Source organism: Lepidothrix coronata, unplaced genomic scaffold (assembly GCF_001604755.1).
Source record: "Lepidothrix coronata isolate B3197 unplaced genomic scaffold, Lepidothrix_coronata-1.0 Scaffold188, whole genome shotgun sequence".
Taxonomy (NCBI): Eukaryota; Metazoa; Chordata; class Aves; order Passeriformes; family Pipridae; genus Lepidothrix; species Lepidothrix coronata.
Window position 1 is genome coordinate 1,421,164 of NW_016690368.1, and position 24,570 is coordinate 1,445,733.

At 64.1% G+C, this 24,570-nt stretch overlaps 5 protein-coding genes across 12 annotated transcripts in view; 2 read left to right on the forward strand and 3 right to left on the reverse strand.

Annotated features, from left to right (window-relative positions):
• Positions 1–39: 39 nt before the first annotated feature.
• Positions 40–2,444, reverse strand: RPL22 (ribosomal protein L22). 2 transcript variants are annotated; one of them, XM_017831229.1, is made up of 4 exons: positions 2,337–2,444; positions 1,796–1,903; positions 1,036–1,160; positions 40–253 (listed from the first exon to the last, which is right to left on the reverse strand). In XM_017831229.1, the coding sequence occupies exons 1-4, from the start codon at positions 2,346–2,348 to the stop codon at positions 109–111; spliced, it is 390 nt and encodes a 129-aa protein (XP_017686718.1). In that variant the 5' UTR covers positions 2,349–2,444; the 3' UTR covers positions 40–108. The 2 variants fall into 2 exon arrangements, with proteins under 2 accessions (XP_017686718.1, XP_017686719.1); XM_017831230.1 differs by having other exon boundaries at positions 1,796–1,900; positions 2,337–2,373.
• Positions 2,445–3,762: 1,318 nt separating this feature from the next.
• On the forward strand, positions 3,763–8,928 carry RNF207 (ring finger protein 207). Of its 4 annotated transcripts, none has more exons than XM_017831191.1 (17): positions 3,763–4,008; positions 4,095–4,227; positions 4,315–4,459; positions 4,544–4,625; positions 4,703–4,778; positions 4,862–4,987; positions 5,094–5,140; positions 5,271–5,343; positions 5,416–5,484; positions 5,607–5,675; positions 5,786–5,907; positions 6,956–7,145; positions 7,234–7,419; positions 7,529–7,580; positions 7,666–7,760; positions 7,852–7,932; positions 8,834–8,923. In XM_017831191.1, exons 1-16 carry the CDS (start codon positions 3,818–3,820, stop codon positions 7,918–7,920), a joined length of 1,725 nt encoding a protein of 574 aa, XP_017686680.1. In that variant the 5' UTR covers positions 3,763–3,817; the 3' UTR covers positions 7,921–7,932; positions 8,834–8,923. The 4 variants fall into 4 exon arrangements, with proteins under 4 accessions (XP_017686680.1, XP_017686679.1, XP_017686678.1 ...); XM_017831190.1 differs by lacking the exon at positions 8,834–8,923 and adding an exon at positions 8,012–8,125; XM_017831189.1 differs by having other exon boundaries at positions 3,818–4,008; positions 7,666–7,783; positions 8,834–8,928.
• ICMT (isoprenylcysteine carboxyl methyltransferase) lies at positions 8,679–12,399 on the reverse strand. Its single transcript, XM_017831223.1, has 5 exons — positions 12,163–12,399; positions 11,931–12,019; positions 11,687–11,856; positions 10,809–11,026; positions 8,679–10,021 (listed from the first exon to the last, which is right to left on the reverse strand). Exons 1-5 carry the CDS (start codon positions 12,385–12,387, stop codon positions 9,839–9,841), a joined length of 885 nt encoding a protein of 294 aa, XP_017686712.1. The 5' UTR covers positions 12,388–12,399; the 3' UTR covers positions 8,679–9,838.
• A 597-nt stretch (positions 12,400–12,996) lies between these two features.
• ACOT7 (acyl-CoA thioesterase 7) lies at positions 12,997–18,512 on the reverse strand. 4 transcript variants are annotated; one of them, XM_017831218.1, is made up of 10 exons: positions 18,434–18,512; positions 17,743–17,860; positions 17,175–17,331; positions 16,573–16,664; positions 16,325–16,439; positions 15,849–15,863; positions 15,218–15,304; positions 14,535–14,651; positions 14,157–14,341; positions 12,997–13,561 (listed from the first exon to the last, which is right to left on the reverse strand). In XM_017831218.1, exons 1-10 carry the CDS (start codon positions 18,484–18,486, stop codon positions 13,457–13,459), a joined length of 1,044 nt encoding a protein of 347 aa, XP_017686707.1. In that variant the 5' UTR covers positions 18,487–18,512; the 3' UTR covers positions 12,997–13,456. The 4 variants fall into 4 exon arrangements, with proteins under 4 accessions (XP_017686707.1, XP_017686709.1, XP_017686708.1 ...); XM_017831220.1 differs by lacking the exon at positions 18,434–18,512 and adding an exon at positions 18,012–18,110; XM_017831219.1 differs by lacking the exon at positions 15,849–15,863.
• A 1,398-nt stretch (positions 18,513–19,910) lies between these two features.
• The window catches only part of ESPN (espin), a 10,385-nt gene continuing 5,725 nt past the window's right edge, over positions 19,911–24,570 (forward strand). Inside the window, 7 exon segments of the mRNA XM_017831152.1 lie at positions 19,911–20,204; positions 20,993–21,186; positions 23,414–23,600; positions 23,691–23,873; positions 23,953–24,084; positions 24,186–24,405; positions 24,478–24,560. Of these exon segments, the coding sequence (XP_017686641.1) occupies positions 19,911–20,204; positions 20,993–21,186; positions 23,414–23,600; positions 23,691–23,873; positions 23,953–24,084; positions 24,186–24,405; positions 24,478–24,560 (1,293 nt within the window).

The window sequence follows — 24,570 nt, forward strand, 5'->3', positions numbered from 1 at the left end:
AACCACCCCCCGGGCCCGCAGCCGCCACTGAGCGCGGGGTATGAACAACTCTGCTGCTGTTTATTCCAGAAAAGCAAAACTGTACAAAATGGCTGTCGGCAGCAGGGCTCAATCCTCCTCCTCCTCCTCTTCCTCGTCCTGGTTGATCTGGAAGTAGCGCAGCTCATAGCTCTCCTTGCTGTTGGCCACCACACGCAGCCAGTCCCGCAGGTTGTTCTTCTTCAGATACTTCTTGGTCAGGTACTTCAGGTACCTGCAGGAGATGCGCAGCTGACCGTAGGTCCCCTGAGCCCTCATGGCATTTTGGCAAATAAATCCCCAATCCCATGGATTGCCACCTCCAGCGGACTAACATGTCCCACCAGGCACCTCCTGGCAAAGTTCCTGCCAGGAAACATCATAACCAGGGGAACCACATCATGATGCCATGACATGGATCCTGGGAGATCATTCCCACCCTCGCCTGCTGAGGCTGCGACCCCAGCCCTGTATCCCCACATGGCACAGGGAATCTCCATGGGATGGCGGGTACCTGCTGCCAGAGTGTGCTGCGTGTGGCATCCACATGGAGCAACAGCGCTGGAGGAAGCACAAGTGCCTACAGAGCAGGGCACCCCCCAACCCACTGGGCTCTGCTCTTCCCACCCTTCTGACCCCCTTGAGCCATCCCTGCCACAGCACAGCCCCAGTCTGCTGGTGCCGGCCCAAGGACAGGCAGCCAGAAGGAGCAGGCAGAGGGCTGGAGCCCCACAGGACCAGCAGAACGACCCAAGAGTGGAAGGGCTTGGCTGTGGATGCCCCAGAACTCTGCAGTCAGCACCTTATGGCTGCAAGTGCCTCCCCACTGCCCAACACCAATAGCCTTCGCAGCAGGAATATCAACCACATCCCCCTCTTAAAGACCACTTGCCACACAGCAAGTGCCAGGCACGACTCCTGCTCCGAGACATTCCTCCCTGCCGGCCCCTCCTGCCCCCAGAGCACCCCCCACACTGCCCGACCGGCCCGGTGGGACCTGGGGCTGCCCCCCTTTACCTCTTGGAGAACGGCACCTCCGACGTGACCGTGATCTTGCTCTTGCTCCTCTCGATGGTCACCACGCCCCCGCCCAGGTTCCCCGCTTTGCCGTTCACCTTGATCCGCTCCTGCAGGAACTGCTCCTGCGAGAGGAACGTCACCTGAGCCGGGGCTGCAGCTCCCGCCGGACACAGCCCCCTGGCTGGCCTCTGCCTGGCCCTCCCAAGCCGGGGAAGGGACAGCAGTGCCCCCATATCCCAGGGGAGCAGGGCAGAGCCCCTTCCTCAGCCCGGGAGGCTCCGAGCCAGCGCCTTCTGCAGCTGATCCGGCCCCCATCAGAGCCACTCCCCGGTGAGGTGCTCAGGCCTGAACACGTCAGATCAGCAGTGGGGACGTTCCTGCTCTCTGAGGGGACAGCCAGGACACGGCATCAGCCTCCTCCGAGTACCCCCACCCCCAGCCCACTCAGACAGACCCTGGAGATGGGTGGTTTGGATGGGCACAGGTTCCTGAGCTCCAAAATGCAGCACTCCTGGCCTGGCTGCTCTGCCAGTGTGACAGGAACTCGCCAAGAGTGATAGACAGGGACACTGTCCATGGCCAGGGACAGCACTCCTGCTTTAACCACGAAGTGTCTGAACCCCAGCATCCCCCACCCCTCTGCCGTCGGGGCACCCCCAGGGGCACAGGGAAGGGCCGGGTGGCTGCTGGGATCGGAGCATCGCCCCGGGAATGCACCGCGGGGCCGTCACAGCGCCCCGGGAGACCCCGCACTCACGAAGTTAGCGGCATCCATGATGCCATCCTCAACAGGGTGCGTGCAGTCCAGCGTGAACTTCAGCACCTGCTTCTTCTTCTTGCCACCTTTCGCCACGGGCTTCTTCTGCTGCAGGGGGAAGAGAGAATGAGACAGAAGAACGGGGAGAGGGAAAGGGAGAAGGAGAAAGAGAGGGAGAGCCATAGAGGACCGGCCCCGGGCGGCGGGGAGGGGCCAGGAGGAGCTCCAGGCTGAGGGAGAGGGAAAGGCCCGGGCCCGGATGGAGGCCGGGGGCAGCAGAGTGCAGATGGGGCTCGCCCGCCGCCCACCCCCCCCGATCCTCATGGACGGCGCTCGGCGTGCGGGGCCGGGGGAGGCGCGGGGCTGGGCCCGGCCCCACGCGGAGGAGAGCGGGACCGGGGCAGGCGGCGGGGCCGGGGCGGGCGGGGGCCGAGGGGAGCGGCGGGGGCTGGGCGCGGGCGGAGAGGTGTCCCGGCGGCGGCGGGGCGGCGCGGGCGGTGCCGGGGGGGGCCGGGCCGGTCCAGGTCCCGCGCGGACTCACCGCGGGCGCCATGTTGGCTCCGCGCGGGGCAGAAAGGGAGAGCGCGCCCCGCGCCTGCGCACAACAGCGCTCGGGCCGGCCCAGCCGAGCGCCGAGGGCGTCGATCGCTTCCGGCCCCTCCCGCGCGCGGCGCCCGCGAGCGGACAGTGCTGCCTGGCGGGGCAGTGCCCGCGGGAGGGGCGGGGCGGGGGCGGGGCCAAAGCGAGGAGGCGGGTACGAGGCGAGGGGCGGGGCCTGATGGCGAGCGCGGGCGGGGCCCGGGAGGGGGGAGCGGCCCGGGGGGACTGTGCTGGACACGGGGTGACCCCCCCGCACCCGGGGGCTGTGCCGGACACGGGGTGACCCCCCGCACCCGGGGACTGTGCCGGACACGGGGTGACCCCCCCGCACCCGGGGGCTGTGCCGGACACGGGGTGACCCCCCGCACCCGGGGGCTGTGCCGGACACGGGGTGACCCCCCCGCACCCGGGGACTGTGCCGGACACGGGGTGACCCCCCCGCACCCGGGGGCTGTGCCGGACACGGGGTGACCCCCCGCACCCGGGGGCTGTGCCGGACACGGGGTGACCCCCCGCACCCGGGGGCTGTGCCGGACACGGGGTGACCCCCCCGCACCCGGGGACTGTGCCGGACACGGGGTGACCCCCCCGCACCCGGGGGCTGTGCCGGACACGGGGTGACCCCCCGCACCCCAGGAATGCTCTGATGTCCGGGGGTAGACCCCCCGCTCCTCGGGTGCCTCCTCACCTCCTGGGGTCCATCCCCAGGCCACGCGGATGCCCATGTCCCCGCAGCCTGAGTGGTTCCGTGTCCCCACACCCCGGGGGCCGTCCCTGACACGGGGCCCCGCGCGGGGCTATTTTTGGGTCGTGGCGTGGCCGCCGCCCGGCAGTGCCAGGGGGCCCCACGTCACGGGGTCGGCCGGGCCCGGCATCGCTCTCATTCCTGCCGGCACAAGGGGAGCAGCGGCACGGCTCGGCTCGGATCCCCCGGCCCACAGACGGGGACAGGTAACACCTTCACCTGGCCAGAGCGCCCCGGGGACGGGGACTCCAGCGTGTGGGGCACCTGGCTGCCCTCATTGCCATTGGAGCGGACATCCCAGGGCAGGGGACACGCCGTTGCAGGGAATGCTCCCTCCGGGGAGACACTCAGTCCCGGAGGATCCCCTACCCCTGTCCTGGAGGATGCTCCGCTGCAGGGAATGCTCCAGTGCAGGGGACCCAGGGGATGCTTCTGCTCTGGGGACACCCACCCTGGGGGATGCCGCACTGTAGGGACCATCTCACCCAACCCTGCAGCCCCGCCGTGCGGGGGGAAGAGGCGTGTTTGGGGCAGCCTCGTGCCATGCAGCTCATAACCTAAAAATAGGCGGCAGCTCCCGGGGCAGGACTCGTCCTTTCCGTGGCAGCCACGGTGCTTGTGCAAAGCGGTGCCACACGGGGCCCCACGGGCGCAGGGCTCTGCTCTCTGTCCCGCAGATGGCAGGCGGCATTTTCTCCCCGCTGGGGAGCTGCTCAGAGCTGGAGAAGGCCAACTGCCACCCGCTGGTGTGCCTGCTGTGCCACGAGCCCTACCAGCACCCCTGCCTGCTCGACTGCTACCACAACTTCTGTGCCAGCTGCCTGCGGGGCCGTGCCAGCGACGGCCGCCTGCGCTGCCCACTCTGCGGGTGAGGGACGGCCCCCCTGCTCCCCAAAGCTGCCCTGCCGGCCCCGGGTGAGTGTCTCCATCCCTGTGCCCCTCCTGTCCCCACAGGCACCCCTCGGTGGTGAGGGGGGGCACGGGACTGCCCCCCGTGGACCGGCTGCTGCAGTTCCTGGTGGACAGCTCAGCCGACAGCGAGGAGGACGTGCAGTGTGCCAACTGCGACCGGCGCTGCGCCAAGGCGGTGAGGGCAGTGGGGTGGGCAGGCGGGGGGGGGACAGAGGACCCCCACCGAGGCCATGCCCACCACCAGCTGTGTCCCCTCACACAGGAGCTGGACACCATGTACTTCTGCAACACCTGCGGGCAGCCCCTGTGTACCCCGTGCCGTGAGGAGACCCACCACGCCAGGATGTTTGCCCGCCACGAGATCGTGTCCCTCTCCAAGCGCACCAAAGACATCCACAAGAAGTGCCGTGAGTGCCCTGCCAGGCTGCCCTGCACCGTGCTGTGCAGCACCGTGCCGTGCCAGGCTGCACCATGTTCCCTGTCCCCTGCAGCGCTGCACGAGGAGCCCTACATCATGTTCTCCACCGAGAAGAAGTCCATGCTCTGCATCAACTGCTTCAGGGACATGCAGGGGTGAGTGGCCCCGGTCCTGTGCCCACCCTGTGCCCCATCCCACCCCATCCCACGTACCCTGATGCCCGTGCCTGCAGGGAGAGCCGGGCACACTGCATCGACATCGAGACGGCGTACATGCAGGGCTGCCAGCGGCTGGACCAGGCGGTGATGGTGGGCAGGACCGGGGGGCGCGGGGGGCGGTGAGGGCAGCGGTGCTGTCCCCCACGCTGCAGCCGCCCCGCCGCCCCAGGCAGGCAGTGAAGGAGCTGCAGACCTCCACACGCGAGGCCATCGTCCTGCTCAAGGCCATGATCGAGGAGGTTCGCAACAGTGCCAGCGAGGAGGAGGCGGCCATCAACTCCCTCTTCGGCCGCATGCAGGTGTGAGGCAGCACACGGTGCCCTGCGCCCGCGGGTGCCCAGCCTGTGAGGCAGAGGGAGGGGACTGGGGTGGCTGCAGGACCCACGGTGGCTGTGCTGTTTGCAGGAGCAGCTCTCCGAGAGAAAGAAGACGCTTCTGAAAGCTGTGCAGAGGTGAGGAACCACAGGCTGAGCCCCCTCCCAGGGGTGTCTCCCCTTCCCGGGGTGTGTTGGGGTGTCTGGGGGGGGCCGCATGGCTCCCAGGTGCCATGGAAAGGCTGTGCCATGCCCCGCTCTGCTGCAGCCAGCATGAGGAGAAGGAGAAGGCATTCAAGGAGCAGCTTGCACACCTCGCCTCCCTGCTGCCCACCCTGCAGGTAGGGCCCTGCGTCGGGCAGGGTGTCCTGACCACCAGAGCTGGACAGTGACAGACCCGCTCACATACACAGGTCCACCTGGTGACCTGCTCAGCCTTCCTGAGCTCTGCCAACAAAGCCGAGTTCCTGGACCTGGGCTATGTGAGTGTTGCCAGTACTTTGGGGTGGCCAGAGCACCCTGTGGCAGTGCTGAGCTCATGGGTAGGGTGCTTGGCACCCCTCACCATGCCAGGCACCCCTCACTGTGCCTCACTGCCTTTCAGCAACTGATGGAGAGGCTGCAGAGGATTGTCAAGCTGCCGCACCGCCTGCGGCCGGCCCAGACCAGCAAGGTAGAGGACCCCTGCCACCCACCCCAGGGTGGGTCCCTGCCTGCAGCACCCCGCAGGCAGTACCAGCTGCAGGCTCTGCCCTGGCCCTGCTCACCCCATCTTGCCCCCAGATCAACAGCGAGTACCGGGCAGAGTTTGCCCGCTGCCTGGAGCCCCTCCTGATGCTCAGCCCCCGCCGCTCCGTGGTGGGCAGTGCCGGCGGCATCGGTCCTGGCATCACTGGCACGAACATGTGAGGTGCTAGGATCATACCCAGGGCACACGTGCCACTGTGTCCCCTGCCACGCGCCATGCTGCTCAATGCCCTTGGCATCCCATGCCAAGCTTGCCCCTGCTGCTGCCCTTGAGCCTGTCACCTCAGCGGTGGCACGGGGACAGCGTGGACACAGCTGCACTGATGAACAACAGGCAACAGGGCTTCAAGTGACGCTTCTGGGAAATGGGATGGGCATCAGCAGAGCTGACAGCTGGGGAGCCTCACCCTGCTCCCCAGCCTGGCCCCTGCCGCGGTCCCTGGAGGGCTGTGCCCTTGCTCCACGGGTGCTGCACTGGGGCCAGCTCCTGCTCGCCGGCCCACCCGCTGCGCCACAGCCTCTTTGCCCATCACTATTTTTATCAGAATTTCAGGGAAGTGCCCGGCCGTTCCTCACCCGGGATATATTTAGGCCTGTTGATGTCACAGCAGCACTGGCCCTGCCAGGCCCTCCCAGCCAGAGAGGACAAACGGGCACTGCCGCCCCATGGGGACCACTCCTTGGCCCCGGCTGGGCTCGGCGCCGCAGGGCGGCTGAGCTCCTGGGGGCTGCTGGCCCCGGCACGGGCGGGGGGAGCACGGCGCTGCACGGTAGGACCGATGGTGGTGGGCAGCATGGGGAGGCCACGGGATGGAGGGGACACAGGGGCAGTGATGCCTGCCAAGGGGCCAGGAGATACCGCTGGTGAGGGAGCGAGCTACATCCTGCCCTTTAGAAACTAGAGCATGCTGACCTCAGCTCCTGCCTTCTCTCTGCTGTAGCTGGTCCCAAAGCCACAGGGATAGGGAGAGCAGCCCACAGAAACCTGATTTTTGGGGCAGCATAAGGCACCTCTGACTAAGCCCCTGCATTCGGGCTAGGGAAGAGACATAGGGGCAAGGGAAGGGACATAGGGCATTGGCACATCCCCAGGCTTAGCAGGGCTGAGGGGCAGTGGGGCGGAGCTGGAACTGAGCTGATGGCGTGGCCCCTGGCACCTCTCTGCTGCCACTGCTCACCTGCAGCGTGTCTCACTTCTCCGTGCAGGCTCCCTGGTGGCCAATGCTCTAAGACCCTCATGGTGCCCGGCTGTCCCCCCTCAAGTGACAAAATGTCCACCAGCCCCATGGTGAGGAAGCCGACGATGCACCGGTACATCAGCACCAAGGTGCTCCTGGCTGAGGGGCGTGAGACCCCCTTCGCCGAGCACTGCCGCAACTACGAGAACACCTACCGGGTAGGGAGTGCAGGTTGGAGTGGGCTGAGGCAGGGCAGGAGGGGCCGGATCAGTGCTGCTCACGTGGCCCTGCCCCCTGGCACCACAGATGCTGCAGATGGAGATCCAGGGCCTGAAGGACCAGGTGCAGGAGCTGCATCGCGACCTCACCAAGCACCACTCACTCATCAAGTCAGAGATCATGAGTGAGATCCTGCAGAAGTCCCTGCAGATGGACGTGCAGATCGCAGCTCACTACTCTGCTGTGGAGATGATGCGCAGCGTCTTCGAGGAGGTACGGCTGGCACGTCCCAGTGGAGCAGGGCCCCTCCGTGCCACACTGCTGCACAGGCCCCTCCGTGCCACACTGCTGCACACTGCCCAGCTCCCTCTCCTCCTTCCAGGTCTGGGAGGAAACTTACCAGCGGGTGGCAAACGAGCAGGAGATCTATGAAGGTACCGGTGACCCCACTCCCCCTCCCCGAGCCCCCTGTGCCAGTGCTGGGGAGCCGCCATCCCCCAGCCCACCTCTCACCCCCAGCCCAGCTCCATGACCTGCTGCAGCTGAGGCAGGAGAACAGCTGCCTGAGCACCATCACCAAGCAGATCGTGCCCTACGTCCGCTCCATCGCCAAGGTGAAGGAGCGGCTGGAGCCCAGGTGAGGGGCGCAGGGGCTTTCAGGGCCAGCGGGGGATGCAGCCATGGCTCACACCCATCCTGCTGCAGGCTGCAGGAGCCCCGGGAGCCCAAGGAGGAACAGGCCCAGATGCTGCTCAAGATCTGCGACAACAGTGAAGCAGTGCCAAGGTAGGTGACAGCAAGTGCCAAATTCCCCCTGTGCCCTTTCCCAGACACTGACACTGCCAAGGTGCCTTCCCTTCCCCAGGGATGCCTCGCCGAGCAGCAAGGAGGGGGCTCCGGGCAAGGAGGGGGCTCCGGCCAGCCCTGGGGAGGGCTGCGTGCCTGATGGCACCCCCAAAGACCCCTCCCTGGAAAGCAAAGATTGCTGCAGGGGCCAGCAGAAGAGCGGGGCTGAGAGCACTGCCCAGAAAGAGCCGGCACCATAGAGCCCGGCACTGGGCACGCGGCAGAGCCACTGGGCAGAGCCGTGCCCGGGCTGCTGACCAGCTCCTCTCGCCCTCTGCCATGAGCCAGGGCAGGAAAGAGGCCAGGCACCCATGTCTGTGGTGCATCCAAAAGCCTTGGGGGAACCTGGTTCTGAAAAACTAATTGTCTTTGTGCTCTCCCTCATGTGTGTTGGAGTCAAATAAAAGGGCACAAGTGTTTGTGTCCGTGTGGTTCTGCGGCACTGACAGAAGGGATCTGCTGGCTTGGGGTGTCCAGCTGCTCCTAAAACCACATTTGCAAATTATGGGGGAGGGGGGTAAATACCAACCCCTGGTGCAGGGCAGAGGCAGGAACACACAGTCGTGCCTCAGTGCCACAATGGAGTGTACTGAAAACCTACCGGAAATTATAAAGTAAGGATTCCAGTTTCCATGCCACCAGCACCTCGAGAGACCTTCAAATAATCATCAGACAGAAGTTGGCAATGTTTTCTCTTGTTTTTTTTATAAAAAAAGAAAACCCAAGCCCAAACCCAAGCCATTCCCACCAGTGCCCCTTCCTGAGCCATACCGCAGTGCCTTCCCCATGGAACACCACAAGCCCCAGGCGTGAACTGACAAGCAACTCATTTCCATTCCAGCGAGGAAGAATAATGCAGAACTCAAGGAAACAGTGAACCTCTTTGGTATATAACGACAGAATAAGTTATGCCACACAGCTCAGTGGGAACCATTTCAAAATGGTCACATTTAAAAGAGTTTTAGCTAGCCCAACTCTTCTCCTGGTTGGAGATTTCCCTAGGAGCATCTCCTACTTGCCCCAACATCCTGGCTTTTGCCCAAAAGAGCAGGTGAGGATCTCTGGTGCTAAAGCCCTTAGCAAGCCTGGCAGCTGTGGTTCTTTCCCAACCCAAAATCCTGGGATCTCTGCAGGGCAGAGGTGGCCTGGCAGGATAGGAAGCAGCGTGATTTGGAAGCGGGAAGAGGGAACAGAGGTGGCGGCGGGAGGCAGCGGCTGCAGCGATGACTCCGCATCCGCAGCAGCAGCTGAGGGAGAAGGAGCAGGCTCAGAGGTGCTTGGATCTCTCCCTGCGGACGCCAAGGCCTGGAGAGAGCCGAGTGGTGCCACACTGCCAGCGCTCTGAGGGCGGGCAGAGCCGGAGGCTGCTCCCATGGCCACCCCAGTGCCAGCTCAAGGAGTCGGGCCCAAGGAGATTAAAGCTGCAGCACTGGGCTCACGAGGTCAGAAAGCTTTAAAATTGAATTATGCAACAGGAACAATCTGCTGCCCAGCGCCTCCTCTGCCTGGGGCCCAGAGGGCAGTGCTGCTCTCCAGCAGAATTGGTCCAGAGGCATTCCAGGACAATTCAGCTGCTGCAGGCAGGACAATTCATTCTCTTTAGGGTCGCTACAGGCTAAGTTATCTGGAAGATCCCTGAATGTGCAATGAAGGGCTGATCTCGAGGAGGAGGAACGAGCTTCTGATCTGCAAGAATCCCGGCAGGCTCCCCAGTGCCACAGCCCTCCACCAGCTCCTTCTGGGTGGCTGGGAAATACCAACAGGCACATCCCAACACTGATGCCACACAGGCACCTGGCACGGCGGGAGCCGGGCGTTTGCTCAGCCAGTCTGGTTTTCACCTGCATTACAGTTCCAATTTGACTCCTTTAATAAAAGGGAGACCCGATGGCACCTTCCTTTTGTACTCCAGGTACTCTTCTCCAAAGAAGTGAATGAGCGTGATCTCCTCCTCCTCGATCCGCTCCCTGAAGAAGCGCCAGGACGCCAGTGCATAGCCGACCACACAGATGGGATTGCAGAGCAACACCTGGAACAGAGGCCACTAATGAGTGTCCCCTCGAGAGCCTGAGGCTGCCCCGTCCCCACAGCTCATCCCACTCCAGTAACATTGCCATGGGCTCTAAATGCTCTCCAAAAAAAAGCTCCCAACAACCCTTGTGAAAATTCATAAATACTAATTTCTCCCCAGAAAGAAGGCAGCAGTGTGCAGGCAGCAGGCAGCTCCTGCTGCCCTGGCTCTTGAGAGCTCTGTGTGCCACCCTTACATCCCCCTCCAGAGAAACAACCCAATGCCAGCTCCCAGCCAGCCACGAGAACACATGGCTACGGCAGCACTGAGCTACAGCTCAACCACAGCTGGCCAGAGCTGATCCTCTAGCTGGGGCCCTGGGCACTCTCAGAGGGAGTTTCCTTGCCCTTCGGCACAGGACTGGTGTTTGGCAGAAGCCAGGTTGAGTTTGACTGCTCACAGAAGGCATTTTGGCCACAGGGATCCAGGAAACTCTGGACACTAGCTTTAGACCAGCAGCAGATCACGTCCCAGGCCTCCAAGGGGGTTCTGGCTCAAACCTCAGCCCCACCACCCCTGCTTATTGCACTGAGAAAATTAAGACGATGGGATCTTCTCAAAGATTGCATGAGGCAGGTCACTCAGGGATTCCTGGTTCCCTGTGTGCCCGTGGGAGGCAGCAGAATCAGTGCCCAGGGCACCCATTCTGCAGAACACTGTCTGCACCCATCACGGCATGGGCAGCATTGAGAGCAAAGAGCTGGGTCACGACACGAAGGTATGTGTACCATGTTAGATATGGTACCTGTGTTCCAATGCTCCAGTAAAACCATCCCACGTAGGACGGGTGCCGGAACCACCCGTACACCCCACTCGTCACCAGGGTGTGGGTGTCAGATTTCTCGTTCTGCACGATGTGATTGAAGTTGGAGCCGGCTGTGAGCATGGCCGCCTTCCTCAGGCAGTCCCCGAAGATCACCATCAGCAGCCCCACGGTGCTCAGCCAGGTGATCTGCTTCAGCTCTGTGTGGACAGGGAGGGGCCCAGCGGGTTTGCACAGCTCTTGTGGGGGGTGTGGGGGCTGCTCGGTGGGTGGGCTTTGCCCCCTGCTCTGAAGCACAACCTGTGGCAGCAGCGGCCACCCAGCAAAGAGATAAAACCAGCACCCCCTGCCCGGCGTCAGCGCAGCGTCAGCACGGATTAACCCGCAGGGCCTGGATTTAGGGGCTGAGCAAAGCCAGCACAAAGCACAGCCAAGGGCATGCTGGGGCTGTTATGAAACAAGAAAGGGCAACAGCTTCCCTCTTGCAAAAAGAAGCAGAAGAACACAACCAATTTGCCCCAGACTGGGCAAACAGCAACAGTTTTTTGCCAGTTTGATTTTATACCTGGTCAAAAGACAACGCCCAGGTGTACTCAAAGTGTTATTCTTGTACCAGTAAGGCAGGAAAGGGCTGAAGACCCCTTAGCCTGGCATCTCAGGGAAAAGGGGAGATCTCCAGTGCCCCCCAAGACCCAACTCGAGAGGCTTTGAGCAAAGAGGGATTAAGGTCATGGTAAAGCTGCTCCAGGACTGGCACAGAACAGTGAGCCAGGGGTCACCTACACTTTGCTAAGGGACAGGTGGGACACAGCCAAGACACGTGCAGCCGGGCAGAGCCAGGGAAGGACAGGGTGGCTGACCTGGGAAGAGGAGCTTCTCTAGCGTGAACTCCACCCAGGAGGACAGGGCAGCCAGATTGTACTCGAAGCTGTGGTTGAGCAGGAAGGAGTCCAGTGAGAGGCTGCGTGGGTTGTTGATGGCTGTCACCAGGTACTCCGAGTAGTGGAAGAGGGAGAGGGAGCACATGTACCTGCGGCGGGAGGGAGGGAGGACAGGTTTGGCAGGGCCAGACAGCGCGTCTGCCCAGCCCGGCCCGGCCCTTACCATCCGAAGTGGCGCCAGGCGGAGCGGCCGGCGCTCAGCAGCACCCCGCAGCCGAAGGCAAAGCCCAGGAAACAGGCCCGGACGGCGATCTGCAAGCACAGGAAGGGGAGAACGCGCTGCCGCCGCCGCTCCCTGAGCCCGGTGGCTCCCGATCGCCGCCCCCCGGCACCGGGACCTGCACTGGCCCCTCCGCGGCCGCCCCCCGCCCCGCTCCCCCGGGCCGTCCCCGCACCTTGTAGAGCGGCCGCGGGTAGAGCAGCAGCAGCGCCGCGTTCACGCCGGCCACGTGCAAGGCGAGTGCCAGGCGGCCGCGGAGGCCAGGGGCGGCCAGCAGGGCGGGGGACGAGCCGAGCAGCAGCGGTAGTGCCGCCACCGAGGCGCCGAGCAGGAAGGAGCCGAGGCTGGCGCGGCCCTCCCGGCCCAGCCGGCCCCGCCGCGCCGCCGCCGCCGCCATCATGGCGGCCCCGCCCCGCCCGCGTCGCCCGGGAAACCACCGCGCCGCTCTCGCGAGAGCTCCGCCCCAGTCCCGCCGCCGCCGCGGCCCTGCAGCGACGCCGCTCTCGCGAGAGTTGCGCGGCGGGCGTGGGCGGGGACAGCGGTTGGACTGTCCGGTCTCGCCGCCTCCGGCAGCGGCACCGCGGCCCCACAGCGGGGAACGGCCCTGCGCCGGGCCTGGGCGGTTCTGGACACTGCCGGGGATGGTGACCACCACCGCCCTGGGCAGCCCCTTCCAGTGCCCGAACAGGGAGAACATTGGAACATTGTCTGATATCTGATCTGCATCTCCCTGTCTCAGCTTAAGGCCATGTCCTCCAGGCCGCTCACTGCAGGCACGGCAGAGCAGACCGGCCTTCACCTCACTATAACCTCCTTTCTGATAGTTTGTTGTTTAATAGCCCTAACCGGGACACCCATCCCGGCAGGAACTGCGCAGTCCCGTTAAAAGAGCCACACTTCCTTAAAACCCAGGGCGGGAGCACACTGCACTGCTTGGGGCCGTGGGTGGATCCTGGGGAGGGGGGAGTGGGGAAAAGCATAATTGTTTGAAATAAGTGTCAGCCTTTTATTCCAGTCAATGAAACAGACTTTATTAATGCCACAGGGTTCCTTAAATAACTTAGATGTGCACAGAGAACTACTTAGAGATGTCACAGACATTCAGTGCGGTCCCAGCGCCGCACTTGCAAAAGCTTTGGTGTGCATGGTAGGACAAACCAGCGAGTTGAACATGGCAGCACAAGGACTCGCAGCCCCACACGCCCCCCGAGCCGCCGCACGCCTCCATCCCACTCTGGCATGGGGAGTCAAACAGTGACAACAGCTCCAGAGGCAGATGGCAAGCGCCTGGGAAGGCTCCCAGGGGCTCTCAGTGCCACCTGAAGCACGAGGTGTGCAGTGCTGAGCCCACCAGCAGCGAAGCAGCGGTGCCAGCGGCGGCAGGGGCGAGTGGAGGCGCGGACCAGACACAACACAAACAGGAACAACCTGGAGTTCGGCGGGCGCTGGCAGCAAGAGTGGAGGGCAGGTCACTGCTGGGCAGCCTGCTGCATCTGTGCCTGCCGCTTGGCTTTGGTCTGCAGGTACCTGCCCTTCCCTTCCTCAAAGCGCCGCTTCTCATCCTCCGTCTCTGTCTGCAGCCACAGAGAGAAAGCGAAGCCCCCATGTCAGTGCTGCAAGTGCCACAGGAGGGAAATGTGCCATCCCCCACGGAAATGAGGGGAAAGCTGCCCTCCCTGAAACACGCGCCACAACAGCCAGTATGCTCCTGCACAGAGCAGGAGACCTGCGCCACATCAAATATTAACCAAAAAACACCCTCAGACGGCAGCAACGCATCAAAGCCCTGCCAGGATCAGGGGAGCTAAAAATAGGCAGGAGGGCGGGAGTGGGGACATCATGGGGAGCAGGGACAGGGAACATGGGGGCCTCCATCGCTGCTCACAGTCCCCTGCTCCAGGGCCTGCACACAGCCTGTCCTCAACCATGAGAAAGGAGAAAACCCCCAACCTCCACATTGGCAACGTTCAAAAGAAATAAACAAACAAACAAACAAACAAAAAGAAACCCTGCAGCCTGCTCTGGAAAGTCTCCTTTGTACTCATATTTTTCTGCTGAATAATTCAAGGGAAGAGGATTTGTTGGAAAAAAAGCCAGCTGGGCTCTGCCCTGAGAGAAGCAGAAGAGGTGCTGGCCCCATTGGCTCCAGCCTGGGGGCAGAGCTCTTACCAGCAGCTGTGGGACAGGCAGGGGCTTCCCCTCCTTGCTCAGGGACACATAGGTGAAGAAGGCGCTGACGGCACGGTACCGCTCCCGAGGCTCATCCACAAACGGGTCGGCATCCACAAAGACTTCAATTTCCATGGATTTATTGCTTGTGAAGGTCATGCGCCCCGAGATGGTGATGACACAGCCTGCAAAGCAGAGAGGGGCCAGTGAGGGGAGCAAGAGGTCCTGCATGTTTTATGCTTAAGCTGTGTCTTAAGCAGAGCTTCTTGTCACAGGACAAATCTAACAGGGACTAAATTTCTCTGCCAGTGTATCCCGAGCACACACACAAGGGAGCCAGGACATGGCACCATGGGTGCCTGCCACCACCCTCGGTACCTTTTTTGATCTTCTCATGGAAGTTGATGGCATCCACCGAGGCGGTGACGATGTTGGTCTTGCAGTGGCGGGCAGCCACAATCCCAGCAACCTCATCCATGAGCTTCATGGTGACACCTGGGAGAGGAAGCAGAGGGTCCTGTCTCAGGGGAGCCGGTGGGATTTGGGAAAAACCACACATAGGTCAGTAAGGCCTTTGCACAGCCAAAGCCATGCTGAGGAGTCAGACCAGAGACTGAGTCCCAGCTTCAGGAAAACCCAGTACCAGCACAAGGACTCCAGTCAACACCAGGGCAACATCCTCACAGACCTGGCCTGAAGACTGGAAGGAGCTCTGAGCCACGCTGGTTTTGTTTTTATGGAGATGGTTAGATGTGTGTTGTCCCAGCCCTTGGCAAACTCGCCCCTCCCTTGGCTCACACCGCACATGCCAGTCCGGCAGCAACAGATACTGCCAGCCAAGAGGAAATGACTCCAGCTAATTGCACTCATTGTATGCTGGGTGTTTGTACTCTGGGATTTGCGATCTCAGAGACTATGACAGAACTGTAGGATTTACAGTTCGAGCGTGTCAGTTTTGGGGGCACAGAAACAAAGCTTTTGTCTCAGTTGAAGCAACTCTGCTCTGGGGAAAAGCCACCCAGAGCTGCTGCCAAGTGCTGCACAGGGCAGTGCTCACTCACCTCCGTGCACGAAGCCCAGCAGCGTGCAGTCTGACGGGCCCACCAGGTGGATCAGGCTGGACTGGCTGTAGCCAACAGTGTGTGGCTCTGGTTAGAGAGCAAAGCGGGGTCAGAGCTGCTCGGCTGGCACCTGTACGCCACTGTACACCCCTGCCTTAAGCCGTCCAAAGGAAGAAAACGTGGGGCTGGCTTGTGCAAAGCTGAACTGTGTTCAAACCAGAGGCTGTCCCTGACTGCTGCCTCCCTCTAATCCCCACCCATCCATTTTATTCTAGCTCAGCTCATTTGTTTCTTTTCAAGAGCATGAAAGGAAATGGGATTGAACTGAGGCACATGGCTGTACTCCTCCCTCCTCAGCTGAACCTCCCTGACCCTTCTGCACAGAGCCTCTGCTTTCCCTTTGGTGGGAAGACCTCGGCCCCCCACGCTCCCAGCCCTGGCACACGCTGTAACCCCTGTCCTGCCACCACCTCAAGGCACCAGAATTCGCACCCTCTGACTGCCAGCAGAGGAAATCCTCTGCATTTTCCATCTAATGGGATATGCTGAAGGAGCTCAAAGCAGGGAAAACCAGCCAAGCCCCCGACCGCTTAGGGCGGGCACCCACACAGCAGGACCCACCAAGCCTTACCTTTTGTCTGCCTGTCTGTGAGCAGGGAGGATAGAGGGGAAAAAAGCATTTGAGCAACTTTCATCCCCCATCATCCCCCCAACATTCCCTGTGTGCCACCTCTCTGCCTCTGCCCAAGGACCATGGCCAGGCCCAGAAGCCACGCTTGCCCAACACTTGCATTTACCCCCTGCTGAGCAAAACCAGCTCCAGCTGCCCAGGAGTGCACAAGGGATACAAGGAGTGGTGCAGAAACAGGGTTTTTGAAGAGAGCATCCCACCCGCCAGCCCCCATGTGGCATCACAGCTGTCCACCCAGCTCTCCCTCTCCTCACACACTGTGGGCTCCAAAATCCCATCCCCATCCCTGACATGGTGTTTCAGAACACACACACAGAGCTATGGGGCCCTGGGGATGGCTGGAGTTGCCTCGGGGATCAGTTTGGCCTCCCAGTACTGCTGGGCCATTTGCACTGACCACACACGGCCCGAGTTACCTGGGTTGATGATGGGGAAGATCACATCGCCGTTTCTCTGCTTAGTTTCCAGCCGATCCAGCTTTTGCTCCTCATAACGCTTCTTTCCCTCGTCCTCCTGCTCCTTTCTCGTGTACTGGAAGGGAAACCTGGTAAGAACAGGGCAGCAAAGCCACCAGCACAGCCAAGGGTGCCGACAGGGCTAGGTTAGTGCCATTCCCCAGAGAGGCCAAGTTCCAGTTTTGGGGGACCAAAGTGAGCTGTCCTACCTGCATGGGGGGAACCTCAAGGACCTTATTCACGTTCTTCAGGGACAGAGGCACATACCACAGCGTTGCCTTGTTTGTCAACTTCTTTGCCCCTGGAGGAGAAGGGGGCAGACGGTGACAGTGCCATGGCCAGCAGTGCTGTGTCCGCCGCTGATCTCGGGCTGGCCACACACCAGCGATGCCACCAGCACCAGTGGCCCCTCGCCCTGCTGGCTTCTGGCGGGCTTTGGCTCACAGCAGATGTGACAATGCACTTTTGGAAAGGCATCCTGGCAAGTGGAGCTAGTTGCCACAGCAACAGCAGTAAAAGGGCCCTTTTCAGGCCAAATGGGCAGCGAATCAGGGAGGAGGAGCTACGAGCAGATATTGCCATTCTTCACTAAAAAAGATCAATGGAGCCGTAATCCCCAGGGAGACTGCTTGGCTTCCCTTCCCAGTGCCAGCTCTTCCCCATACCCCCAGCACTCTCAATAAAAAGGTAAGACCTCCCCTCAGCCCAATGCTGCCAGTGATGGAGTGAAGGACGGGATCACCACTGTGAGCTCTTGACTTATCACCATTATTCCTGGAGTTTTGGGACACAGCCACAGGCAGCCACCCACCTGTTAAAATGTTTTCAGACATGACGTTGACCTGGACCTCCACAGAGTGCCGGGAGGTGTAGGTGATCTCGGCACTGACATTGGCCACCTCGCCGATGCACATTGGTGAGAGAAAGTCTGTCCGCTCCACCCGTGCCAGTGCAGCCACGCAGGGCTCCTGGGGACAGTGAGACAGCTGGGGTAGTGACCACGGCCACACCACGTGGGACCGCAGCCAGCAGCTCCCCGGGGCCAGCTGTGCTGGAAGTAGCTCCAGCACTTTAACCTCCACTTTATCAGCCACTGGCTGCACTTCCTTCCCCATCTGTAACCAATGCCCCGACCCACCCTTTGAGAGAGTTAAAACATTAATAGCAGGGCAAAAGTTTCTGCTCATAAACCACAATTTCAGTGGGATGCTTCCAGCTACTGGGGGAGGCGGGGGCTGGCAGCAGCGAGCCACCAGCGGTGTGCACGAAGGAGCAAGCACTCCCAGTGCGGGACCCCTGCTGCCAGGATGAATCCTGATATGCAGCAGGATGTCGAGAGTCCCTGCCTGAGCCCGGAAGGCACTCTGGCTCCTACTTACTCCGGCCTGGGAGTTGCAGTGACGGGTACTGATGATGGCTCCCGCCTCCTCAATCATCTTCAGGATGGTTCCCCCGTGGACATTCCCAGCGATGTTGGCATCGTCCGGGCGCATAATCCTGCCAGGGGAAGGACATGGGAGCTTGAACCCCCAGCCTGGTCCCGGTGCGGCTGCCCGGAGGGATCCCATGGCCCACTGGCTGAGCTGCCGGGCCATGGCTGCCCGCACGCGGCTCCCTGTGAGCGGCGGTGAAAACCGCTCCGAATTACCGGGGGGAGCGGAAGGAGACAGCGCTCCTCTGCCGGGGAAGCCGGCAGCCCTCGGGGCCGCGCCCCGCCGGGCCCCGCTGCGGCACAGGCCGGGCCGGGCACGTGCCGCCGCTCCCGGCGGCCTCCCGGCAGCGGCGGCGGCTTCTGCCAACGGCGAGTAACGGCCTGGCGAGGGGAGCGGGGGATGCCGGGGCAGCTGCCCTCAGGGCGGCCGTGCCCGGGAGCCGCGGGGACACCGGCGGGAGAAGCGCGGCTGCCCTGCCCGCTCACACCCCCTGCAGCACGGAGCGCGTCTGCCCGCGGCCGGTGTCGCTCGTAGCGTGACCAGCGCGGGCAGCACCGCAGGCTGCATCCCAGTTGCAGGCTGGTGCCCGCCCCCTTGCCCAGCCCTCCCCGGGCTCCCGGCCGCGGAGGGGCCCTACCTGGAGACCTGGATGGCGGCCGGGCCCGGGCCCGCGGCCCCCGGCTCCGACATGGCGGCACCGGCGCCCCGCCCGCAGCAGCGCTGCGGCACCGCCGCGCCCGGCACCGCCCCGCCGCGCCCGGTACCGCCCACCGCCACGCCCCATTGGCGGGCAGCGCCGGGCCACGCCCCCCACGCGGGGAGGGGCGGGGCCGGGGCGACTCCGGGGCCGTGTGGGCCCCGCGGCCGGGGGTCCTTCCGCCGCCCCGGGCTGTCCCGCCTGCGCGGGGGCTCGAGGCGGCCGCTGTCTTCGGGTCGGCACGGGCAGCACACCCCGCCGCCCCCGTTCTCGGCCCCTCTCTCCGTTTGGGACAGAGCTGCGCGGGGTGCCCAGGGCTTTTGGGGCGTGTGGTGACGACAGTCCCGAGCAGGCAGGGATAGCTCTCATTGGAGACCAGGCAGGGGCCGGAGTAGTCCAGGGCCCGGGCCGTGGGGTCCCGGGGATGTCGGGAGCCGCGGTACTCACGGCCTCGCCGACCGGCGGCAGGATGAGCGTCTTGAGCGTCCTGCCTTTGATGCGGGCGCGGCGGCGCGTCTCCATGAGGGGCCGGAGCCTCTGCCGGCAGACGGAGCGGCCCGGGGTGCGGGGGGCCGGGAGTGCCGTAGTCTCACCTTGCACGGCTCGGTGGAGGCGGGTGGAGCGCGGCGCCCCAGCGGGGACGTGTTGCTCCGGCGCTCGGTACCAGCTTTATGAGCCGCCGGCGGGGCAGGGCGGGAGAGCCGGACAGGCAGGGCGGGGGGCAGGCAGGGAGGGAGGCGGGAAGGACGGCCTTGCCGCTGTCCTCAGTGCTGATCGACAGGCGCTGTCGCTGTCCGCGGTCCTGACTTTGGGGGGTCCCCGCCTGCCCGCCCACGCCGTCCTCTGCCCGCCCCCGTGCCCGCGGTAGAGGCCGCCGCTGCCCGTTCTGCCCACGGTCCCGCCGTCGATTCCCGCGATGCCGCTCCCCGCGGCAGGCGGAGGCGAGGCAGCCGCCCCTCCAGCGCCCCTCGCTCTGGCCATGCTGCCGGGACCGACAGCGCACGTCGGGGCTGCCGGAGGAGCCCATCCCCGCCGCGCCTTTCACGTAGGCGGGCGGTGACACCTGTGGGGCCGCTCCGAAAGCCGCGGACGGCGGCGCCGGCAGTCGGGCACGGTCCGCTCTTGGGATACTCCCGGGCCGGCTCCGGTCCCGTCCCGGCCCCGGTCCCGGTCCCAGCCGCCGCCCAGCAAAGCGCGGCTGCCCCGACCGGAGCCGGGGGAAGCGTTGCAGGGGTCCCGAGCAGCGAGCAGCCGCCGCGCCGTCGGGCGGGGCGGGCGGAGGGGCGGCCCCGAGGGCGGGAGAGGAGGAGCCGGCGGGGCCGGGGGGCGGCGAGGCGGGAGCGCCACGCAGTGCCAAGCGGCGGCCGGGGCCGCCGGGGCCGGGGCCGCCGCCGGGGCCACCGGGGCCGGGGCCAGGATGGCGCTGGAGCGGGCGCTGCTGGCGGCGCGACAGGGCGACGTGGAGGCGCTGCGGGGGCTGCGGGCGGCCGGGCTGCTGCGGCCGGGGCTGCGGGACGCCCTGGGCGCCTCCCCCGCGCACCACGCCGCCCGCGCCGGCCGCCTCGCCTGCCTCCGGTACCTGGCGGCCGAGGCCGCGCTCCGCGGGGACGCGCGGGCACGCAACGGGGCTACGCCGGCCCACGACGCCGCCGCCACCGGCAACCTCGCCTGTCTCCAGTGGCTGCTCACGCAGGGGGGCTGCGGCGTGCAGGTGCGAGCGGGGTCGCGGGGGGCGGCGGGGGGCGGCGGGGCCCCGGTGGTTCGGGCGGCAGGGGAGACGTTCCGCGGTTCCGCGTGGGTAGCGGCGGCTGCGGGGAGACGGCCACGCGTAGTGCCCCCAGCTCTGCACGGGCACGGCCCTGCCGTGCATGGCCGGCGGCATCCGACGGACCCGGAGAGCCCCCGGCATCCAGGGGGTGCTCAGCCCCGAGGGCAGTGCAGATTCCCCGGGGCTGCCGCCCCCTCCCGGGGTTACACAACGGCGGCCCGGGGCGGTAAGCGGCTTGCCCCGGGCCGGCCGAGAGTTAACATGTGACGGCCGGAGGAAGAGCGGGCGGCGGCGGGGTTGGGAGCGGGGATTAAACGAGAAGGACGGGGTCAGCAAGCATCGGCGACCTCCTGGCCAGGGGCCAGCTCTGCCCGCGCCCCACGGAGCGTGGAGGGCGGACGGGCCGGCGGCACAGCGGGGCTCGGCGGCGACTTGCCTGCGAGCAGGGGCTCCGCCGCCGGCAGAACAAGGAGGGCTTTGTGCCGCACTCGCTGTGTACAGACGAAGGCCCTGATGGAGGGCAGACACGCTGGTCCCTTGGTCCCTCGGTCCCTCCAATGCCCTGTGCCCCCACTCTGGCACTGCTCCATCCTGGCCAGCCCACCCTTCCGAGCCCAGCTCCTGGCTGAGGGATGCCCCACAGCTGCTCGCTGTCCCCAGCCCCACATACACTCCCTTGCTGGAGGTGCTTGGGTCCCTGGTGCCCACAGTCATTCTGCTTCCTCCTGCAGGACACAGACAACTCCGGTGCCACCATCCTACACCTGGCAGCCCGCTTCGGTCACCATGAGGTGATCGACTGGCTCCTCCGCTTCGGAGGCAGTGACCCCATGGCAGCCACCAACACAGGAGCACTGCCCGTCCACTATGCCGCGGCCAAAGGGGATTTCCCTTCCCTGCGACTCCTCTTGGGACACTGCCCCAGGTAACAGCCCCCACTGCTGCTAGTAAGAAGGGCTCTGCCGGAGGCTTGGCACTCACCTTCAGGAGAGGGGCTAGTGGGAGACTGGGGTACCCACTGCTGCCCCATCCCTCCCTCCAGCCGCTGGGCAGGGTGCCAGCACTGAGGATGAATGCTGCAGCCACCCACATCCTCCAGCTCCAAGGGCAATGTGGCCGAGTTATCAGGCCAGGCAGTCAGCTGCACCTTCTTTATGGCCCAGAAAGAAAGGGTGAGGAGGAGAGCGGCGAGTGCTGGCAGAAATATTGCCACCGGCCACTGAGTCGGCTTCTGGGCTCCTGGCGCAGGGCGATAACACAGCCGCCTTTGTCTGCCTGCTGTTATGTAAATGGATTAGGCTGCCCGCCCGAGGAGAGGCTGCTCCTGCGCACGAGACAACCTTTCCACATGCCCACGGCCACGGGCGTTGCTGGACGTGGCAGCCTCACTCAGACGGCTTCATTACGGCAGCATCTCTGCTTCGGCTCCTGAGCAGTACCTGGAGCCAAGCTGGTCCTCCAGGCTACGTGGCACAGCAGCCCATTGGGCCCGTGGTGCCAGGCCTTTCTACGAGGCTGCAGCAGGTGATTAGGTGGCCCCTAATCCGATTTCCTGCAGTGGGCAGAGGCCACTAGAAATAACCCACAGACCTGGCCAAAGTGGAGCCGGGGGGATGCGCTGTTGCTCCATGCTGTCCCTGGCAGGCTCCAGGGCTGCAGATGAAAGGGGTTGCACAGCTTCCCCACATCCGGGGTGCTCCAGAGGCAGCAGAGCTGAACCAGGGTTCAGCACTCCTCTGTCCCTGGGTATCCCAGACTCCCTCATCCCTTCCAGACAGGGCCACAGAGCCCATCGAGGGATCCCTACATCCCATGGCACTCACTGGCCAGAGCTGCCCCAGCCCCAGCCCTGGCTCTTTATCCCCTTGCCCCAGGTGTGCCAGCTTAGCCCTGAGCACCTCTGGAATTAACTCTTGCAGCCCCAGCCCAGCCCCAACCCAGCCAATGCTCCCGCTCGGTGCCCGCTGTGTCAGCCCCGGTGTGGCGCAGTGCTGGCGTTGGCTTTCACACTTCTTGTCAGGGTTCCTTCATTGCTGTCACCGCCTTCCCCCTGAATTATTTAGGGCTGGCCCTGCTCCCTGTGCCTGCCCAGAGGCTCCATTACAGCTGCGAAATTCAATCCCCAGTGCTGCCGCAGGATGCTGGCGCTCCCAGCCCACCTTCACACCAGCCCAGAGGGTCTCTGGCAGCCGGTGGCCCAGCATGGGGTCTCAGCCATCTGGCAAAGCAGTTTACTGGTGCTGCCCAATTGGCTTAACCCCTTCCCAATTAGTGGGAAAAGCCAGTCAGGGACTGACTATGTGCCTGTGCTCCCACTGTCCCCTGCACCCCAGACTGCCACCACCCCAGCCTCATCCCCAGCCCCTGCTTGGGGAGAACCCAGCGCTGTGCCAGCCCAGCACTACTGAACTGTGGCATGGCACAGCATGGCATGGCATGGCACAGCACAGTGGGAAGGTAGTGCTGGCCACAGCCTGTCTCACAGTTACAGGGATCAATTATTAAGGGCCTGCGATCATTGTGATAACAGACCAGAGTATTTATTGCTCTTCCTTTTTTAAATATTCAACAGGTTTTTTTATGGAGCACTTAATAAAACAGCTTCCTGCAGGGTGGGGAGGCAGGATGTAGGATGTGGGATGTAGATGCAGAATATGGGGCCATGGGATGTGGGGTAAAGGATGTGGGATGCGGGAGTCAGGCTGTGCAATTTGGGCTGTGCAATTTGGGATGAGGGACTGCCAAGGCAGTGGGGCTGCCAGGGGGCAGCAGGGCTGGGCAGCACCGTGGTGCAGGTTGGCCTTTCCCCACCAGCTCCATGGCCGGTGCTGCCTAAGCTGCTTACTTTAAAATACGACTAAATTGCAGTGTCCAAAAACAGCCGGAGGAAGGAGCTTAGCCTAAGCAGGCTGATTAACTTAGTGACCTCCCGCTGCAGCTGCAGCCACCGCCACAGCATAGGGACCCATGGGGAACCGCGGGGTGGACGGCTCCCAGCTCGAGCACTGCCCTGCCTGCCCCCAGCTGTGTCTCCCGTACCCTCCATGTCCCTCGTGTCCCATGTATTCCCATGTCCCTGCATCCTGCACCCCCCATCCCAGCGCTGCCAATGTCAGTGGCCTCAGGTGACGGGCGCTGTGCCCCGCTTGCAGCACGCTGAGTGCCCAGACCAAGACGGGGGCTACCCCGCTGTACCTCGCCTGCCAGGAAGGCCACCTGGAGATCATCCAGTACCTGGTGCAGGACTGTGGGGCTGACCCCCACGCACGCGCCCATGATGGCATGACCCCACTGCACGCCGCTGCCCAGATGGGCCACAACACTGTCATCGTGTGGCTGGTAAGTGCTGCCGGGGCACGGCACGGTGGCACGTTGTGTGGCACGGCATGGGGCTCACCGCACAAGCGCTCAGTCCGCCTGCCCACACAGATGAGCTTCACGACGGTGAGTCTGTCGGAGCGGGACGCTGAGGGGGCCACAGCCATGCACTTTGCTGCCAGCCGTGGCCACGCCAAGGTGCTGAGCTGGCTGCTGCTGCATGGCGGGGAGATCACCACGGATGGCTGGGGCGGCACACCACTGCACGACGCCGCCGAGAACGGCGAGCTGGAGGTGGGTGCTGGTGGCCAGTGGGATGTCAGGGCAAGGGGGGCTTCCCTCCAGCCCTGTCATGCCCCCCCACTCTCCCCAGTGCTGCCAGATCCTGGTGGTGAATGGTGCCGACCTCAGCATCCGTGACCAGGATGGCTACACGGCAGCCGACCTCGCCGACTACAACGGCCACAGCCACTGCGCCCAGTACCTGCGCACCGTGGAGAACATGGTATGGCAGCACCCAGGGCCGAGTGTGTGGGAAGCACACAGGGAGCACACAGGGCCCTGCTGCCCCCGCCCTGCTGCCTGACCCCATGGCTGTGCCAGCAGAGCGTGGAGCACCGTGTGCTGTCAAGAGACCCCTCAGCAGATGGGGAGTGCCGGCAGCCTGACTCGGGCATGTCATCGCCCAATACCACGGCATCGGTGCCCCAGGCGCGCTTCGAGGTGGGCTCCCCTGCCAGCACCCTCTCCAACTACGACTCCTGCCACTCCAGCCAGTCCAGCACCGGGGAGAAGAGGGGCGGCCCCCCCGGGGCCCCTGCCGCCCGTGAGTGCGGGGCCGGAGGGCGTGGGGCGGGGGGCATGGGACCAGCCCCCCCTGACCCCCTGCCCTGTTCAGGGGTGCCTGAGCCGGCGCTGGCGGACATGCAGGCGTACATGGACATGCTGGACCCTGAGACGCGGCCGCGGGGCCGGGGCCCAGCAGGCGAGG

What these genes read in the sequence shown, in the direction of transcription:
- RPL22 (XM_017831229.1), bottom strand. An exon ending in TCATGGATGCCGCTAACTTC is followed by an intron (nt 1,161 to 1,795) that starts GTGAGTGCGGGG and finishes TTCCTCTCGCAG; the next exon opens with GAGCAGTTCCTGCAGGAGCG. An exon ending in GAGGTGCCGTTCTCCAAGAG is followed by an intron (nt 254 to 1,035) that starts GTAAAGGGGGGC and finishes CATCTCCTGCAG; the next exon opens with GTACCTGAAGTACCTGACCA.
- ACOT7 (XM_017831217.1), bottom strand. Translation starts at nt 17,958, where the DNA reads ATGGCCCGGCAGCTCAGCCAGTGGGCCATGGGATCCCTCCGGGCAGCC. An exon ending in GCTGGGCTTCGTGCACGGAG is followed by an intron (nt 14,652 to 15,217) that starts GTGAGTGAGCAC and finishes TTCCTCTCCCAG; the next exon opens with GTGTCACCATGAAGCTCATG. An exon ending in CCATGAGAAGATCAAAAAAG is followed by an intron (nt 14,342 to 14,534) that starts GTACCGAGGGTG and finishes TCTGCTTTGCAG; the next exon opens with GCTGTGTCATCACCATCTCG.
- ICMT (XM_017831223.1), bottom strand. Translation starts at nt 12,387, where the DNA reads ATGATGGCGGCGGCGGCGGCGCGGCGGGGCCGGCTGGGCCGGGAGGGC. An exon ending in AGAGAAGCTCCTCTTCCCAG is followed by an intron (nt 11,027 to 11,686) that starts GTCAGCCACCCT and finishes CTGTCCACACAG; the next exon opens with AGCTGAAGCAGATCACCTGG. An exon ending in ACTGGAGCATTGGAACACAG is followed by an intron (nt 10,022 to 10,808) that starts GTACCATATCTA and finishes CCTCTGTTCCAG; the next exon opens with GTGTTGCTCTGCAATCCCAT.
- RNF207 (XM_017831188.1), top strand. Translation starts at nt 3,818, where the DNA reads ATGGCAGGCGGCATTTTCTCCCCGCTGGGGAGCTGCTCAGAGCTGGAG. An exon ending in AGACATCCACAAGAAGTGCC is followed by an intron (nt 4,460 to 4,543) that starts GTGAGTGCCCTG and finishes TGTCCCCTGCAG; the next exon opens with CGCTGCACGAGGAGCCCTAC. An exon ending in CGAGCAGGAGATCTATGAAG is followed by an intron (nt 7,581 to 7,665) that starts GTACCGGTGACC and finishes TCTCACCCCCAG; the next exon opens with CCCAGCTCCATGACCTGCTG.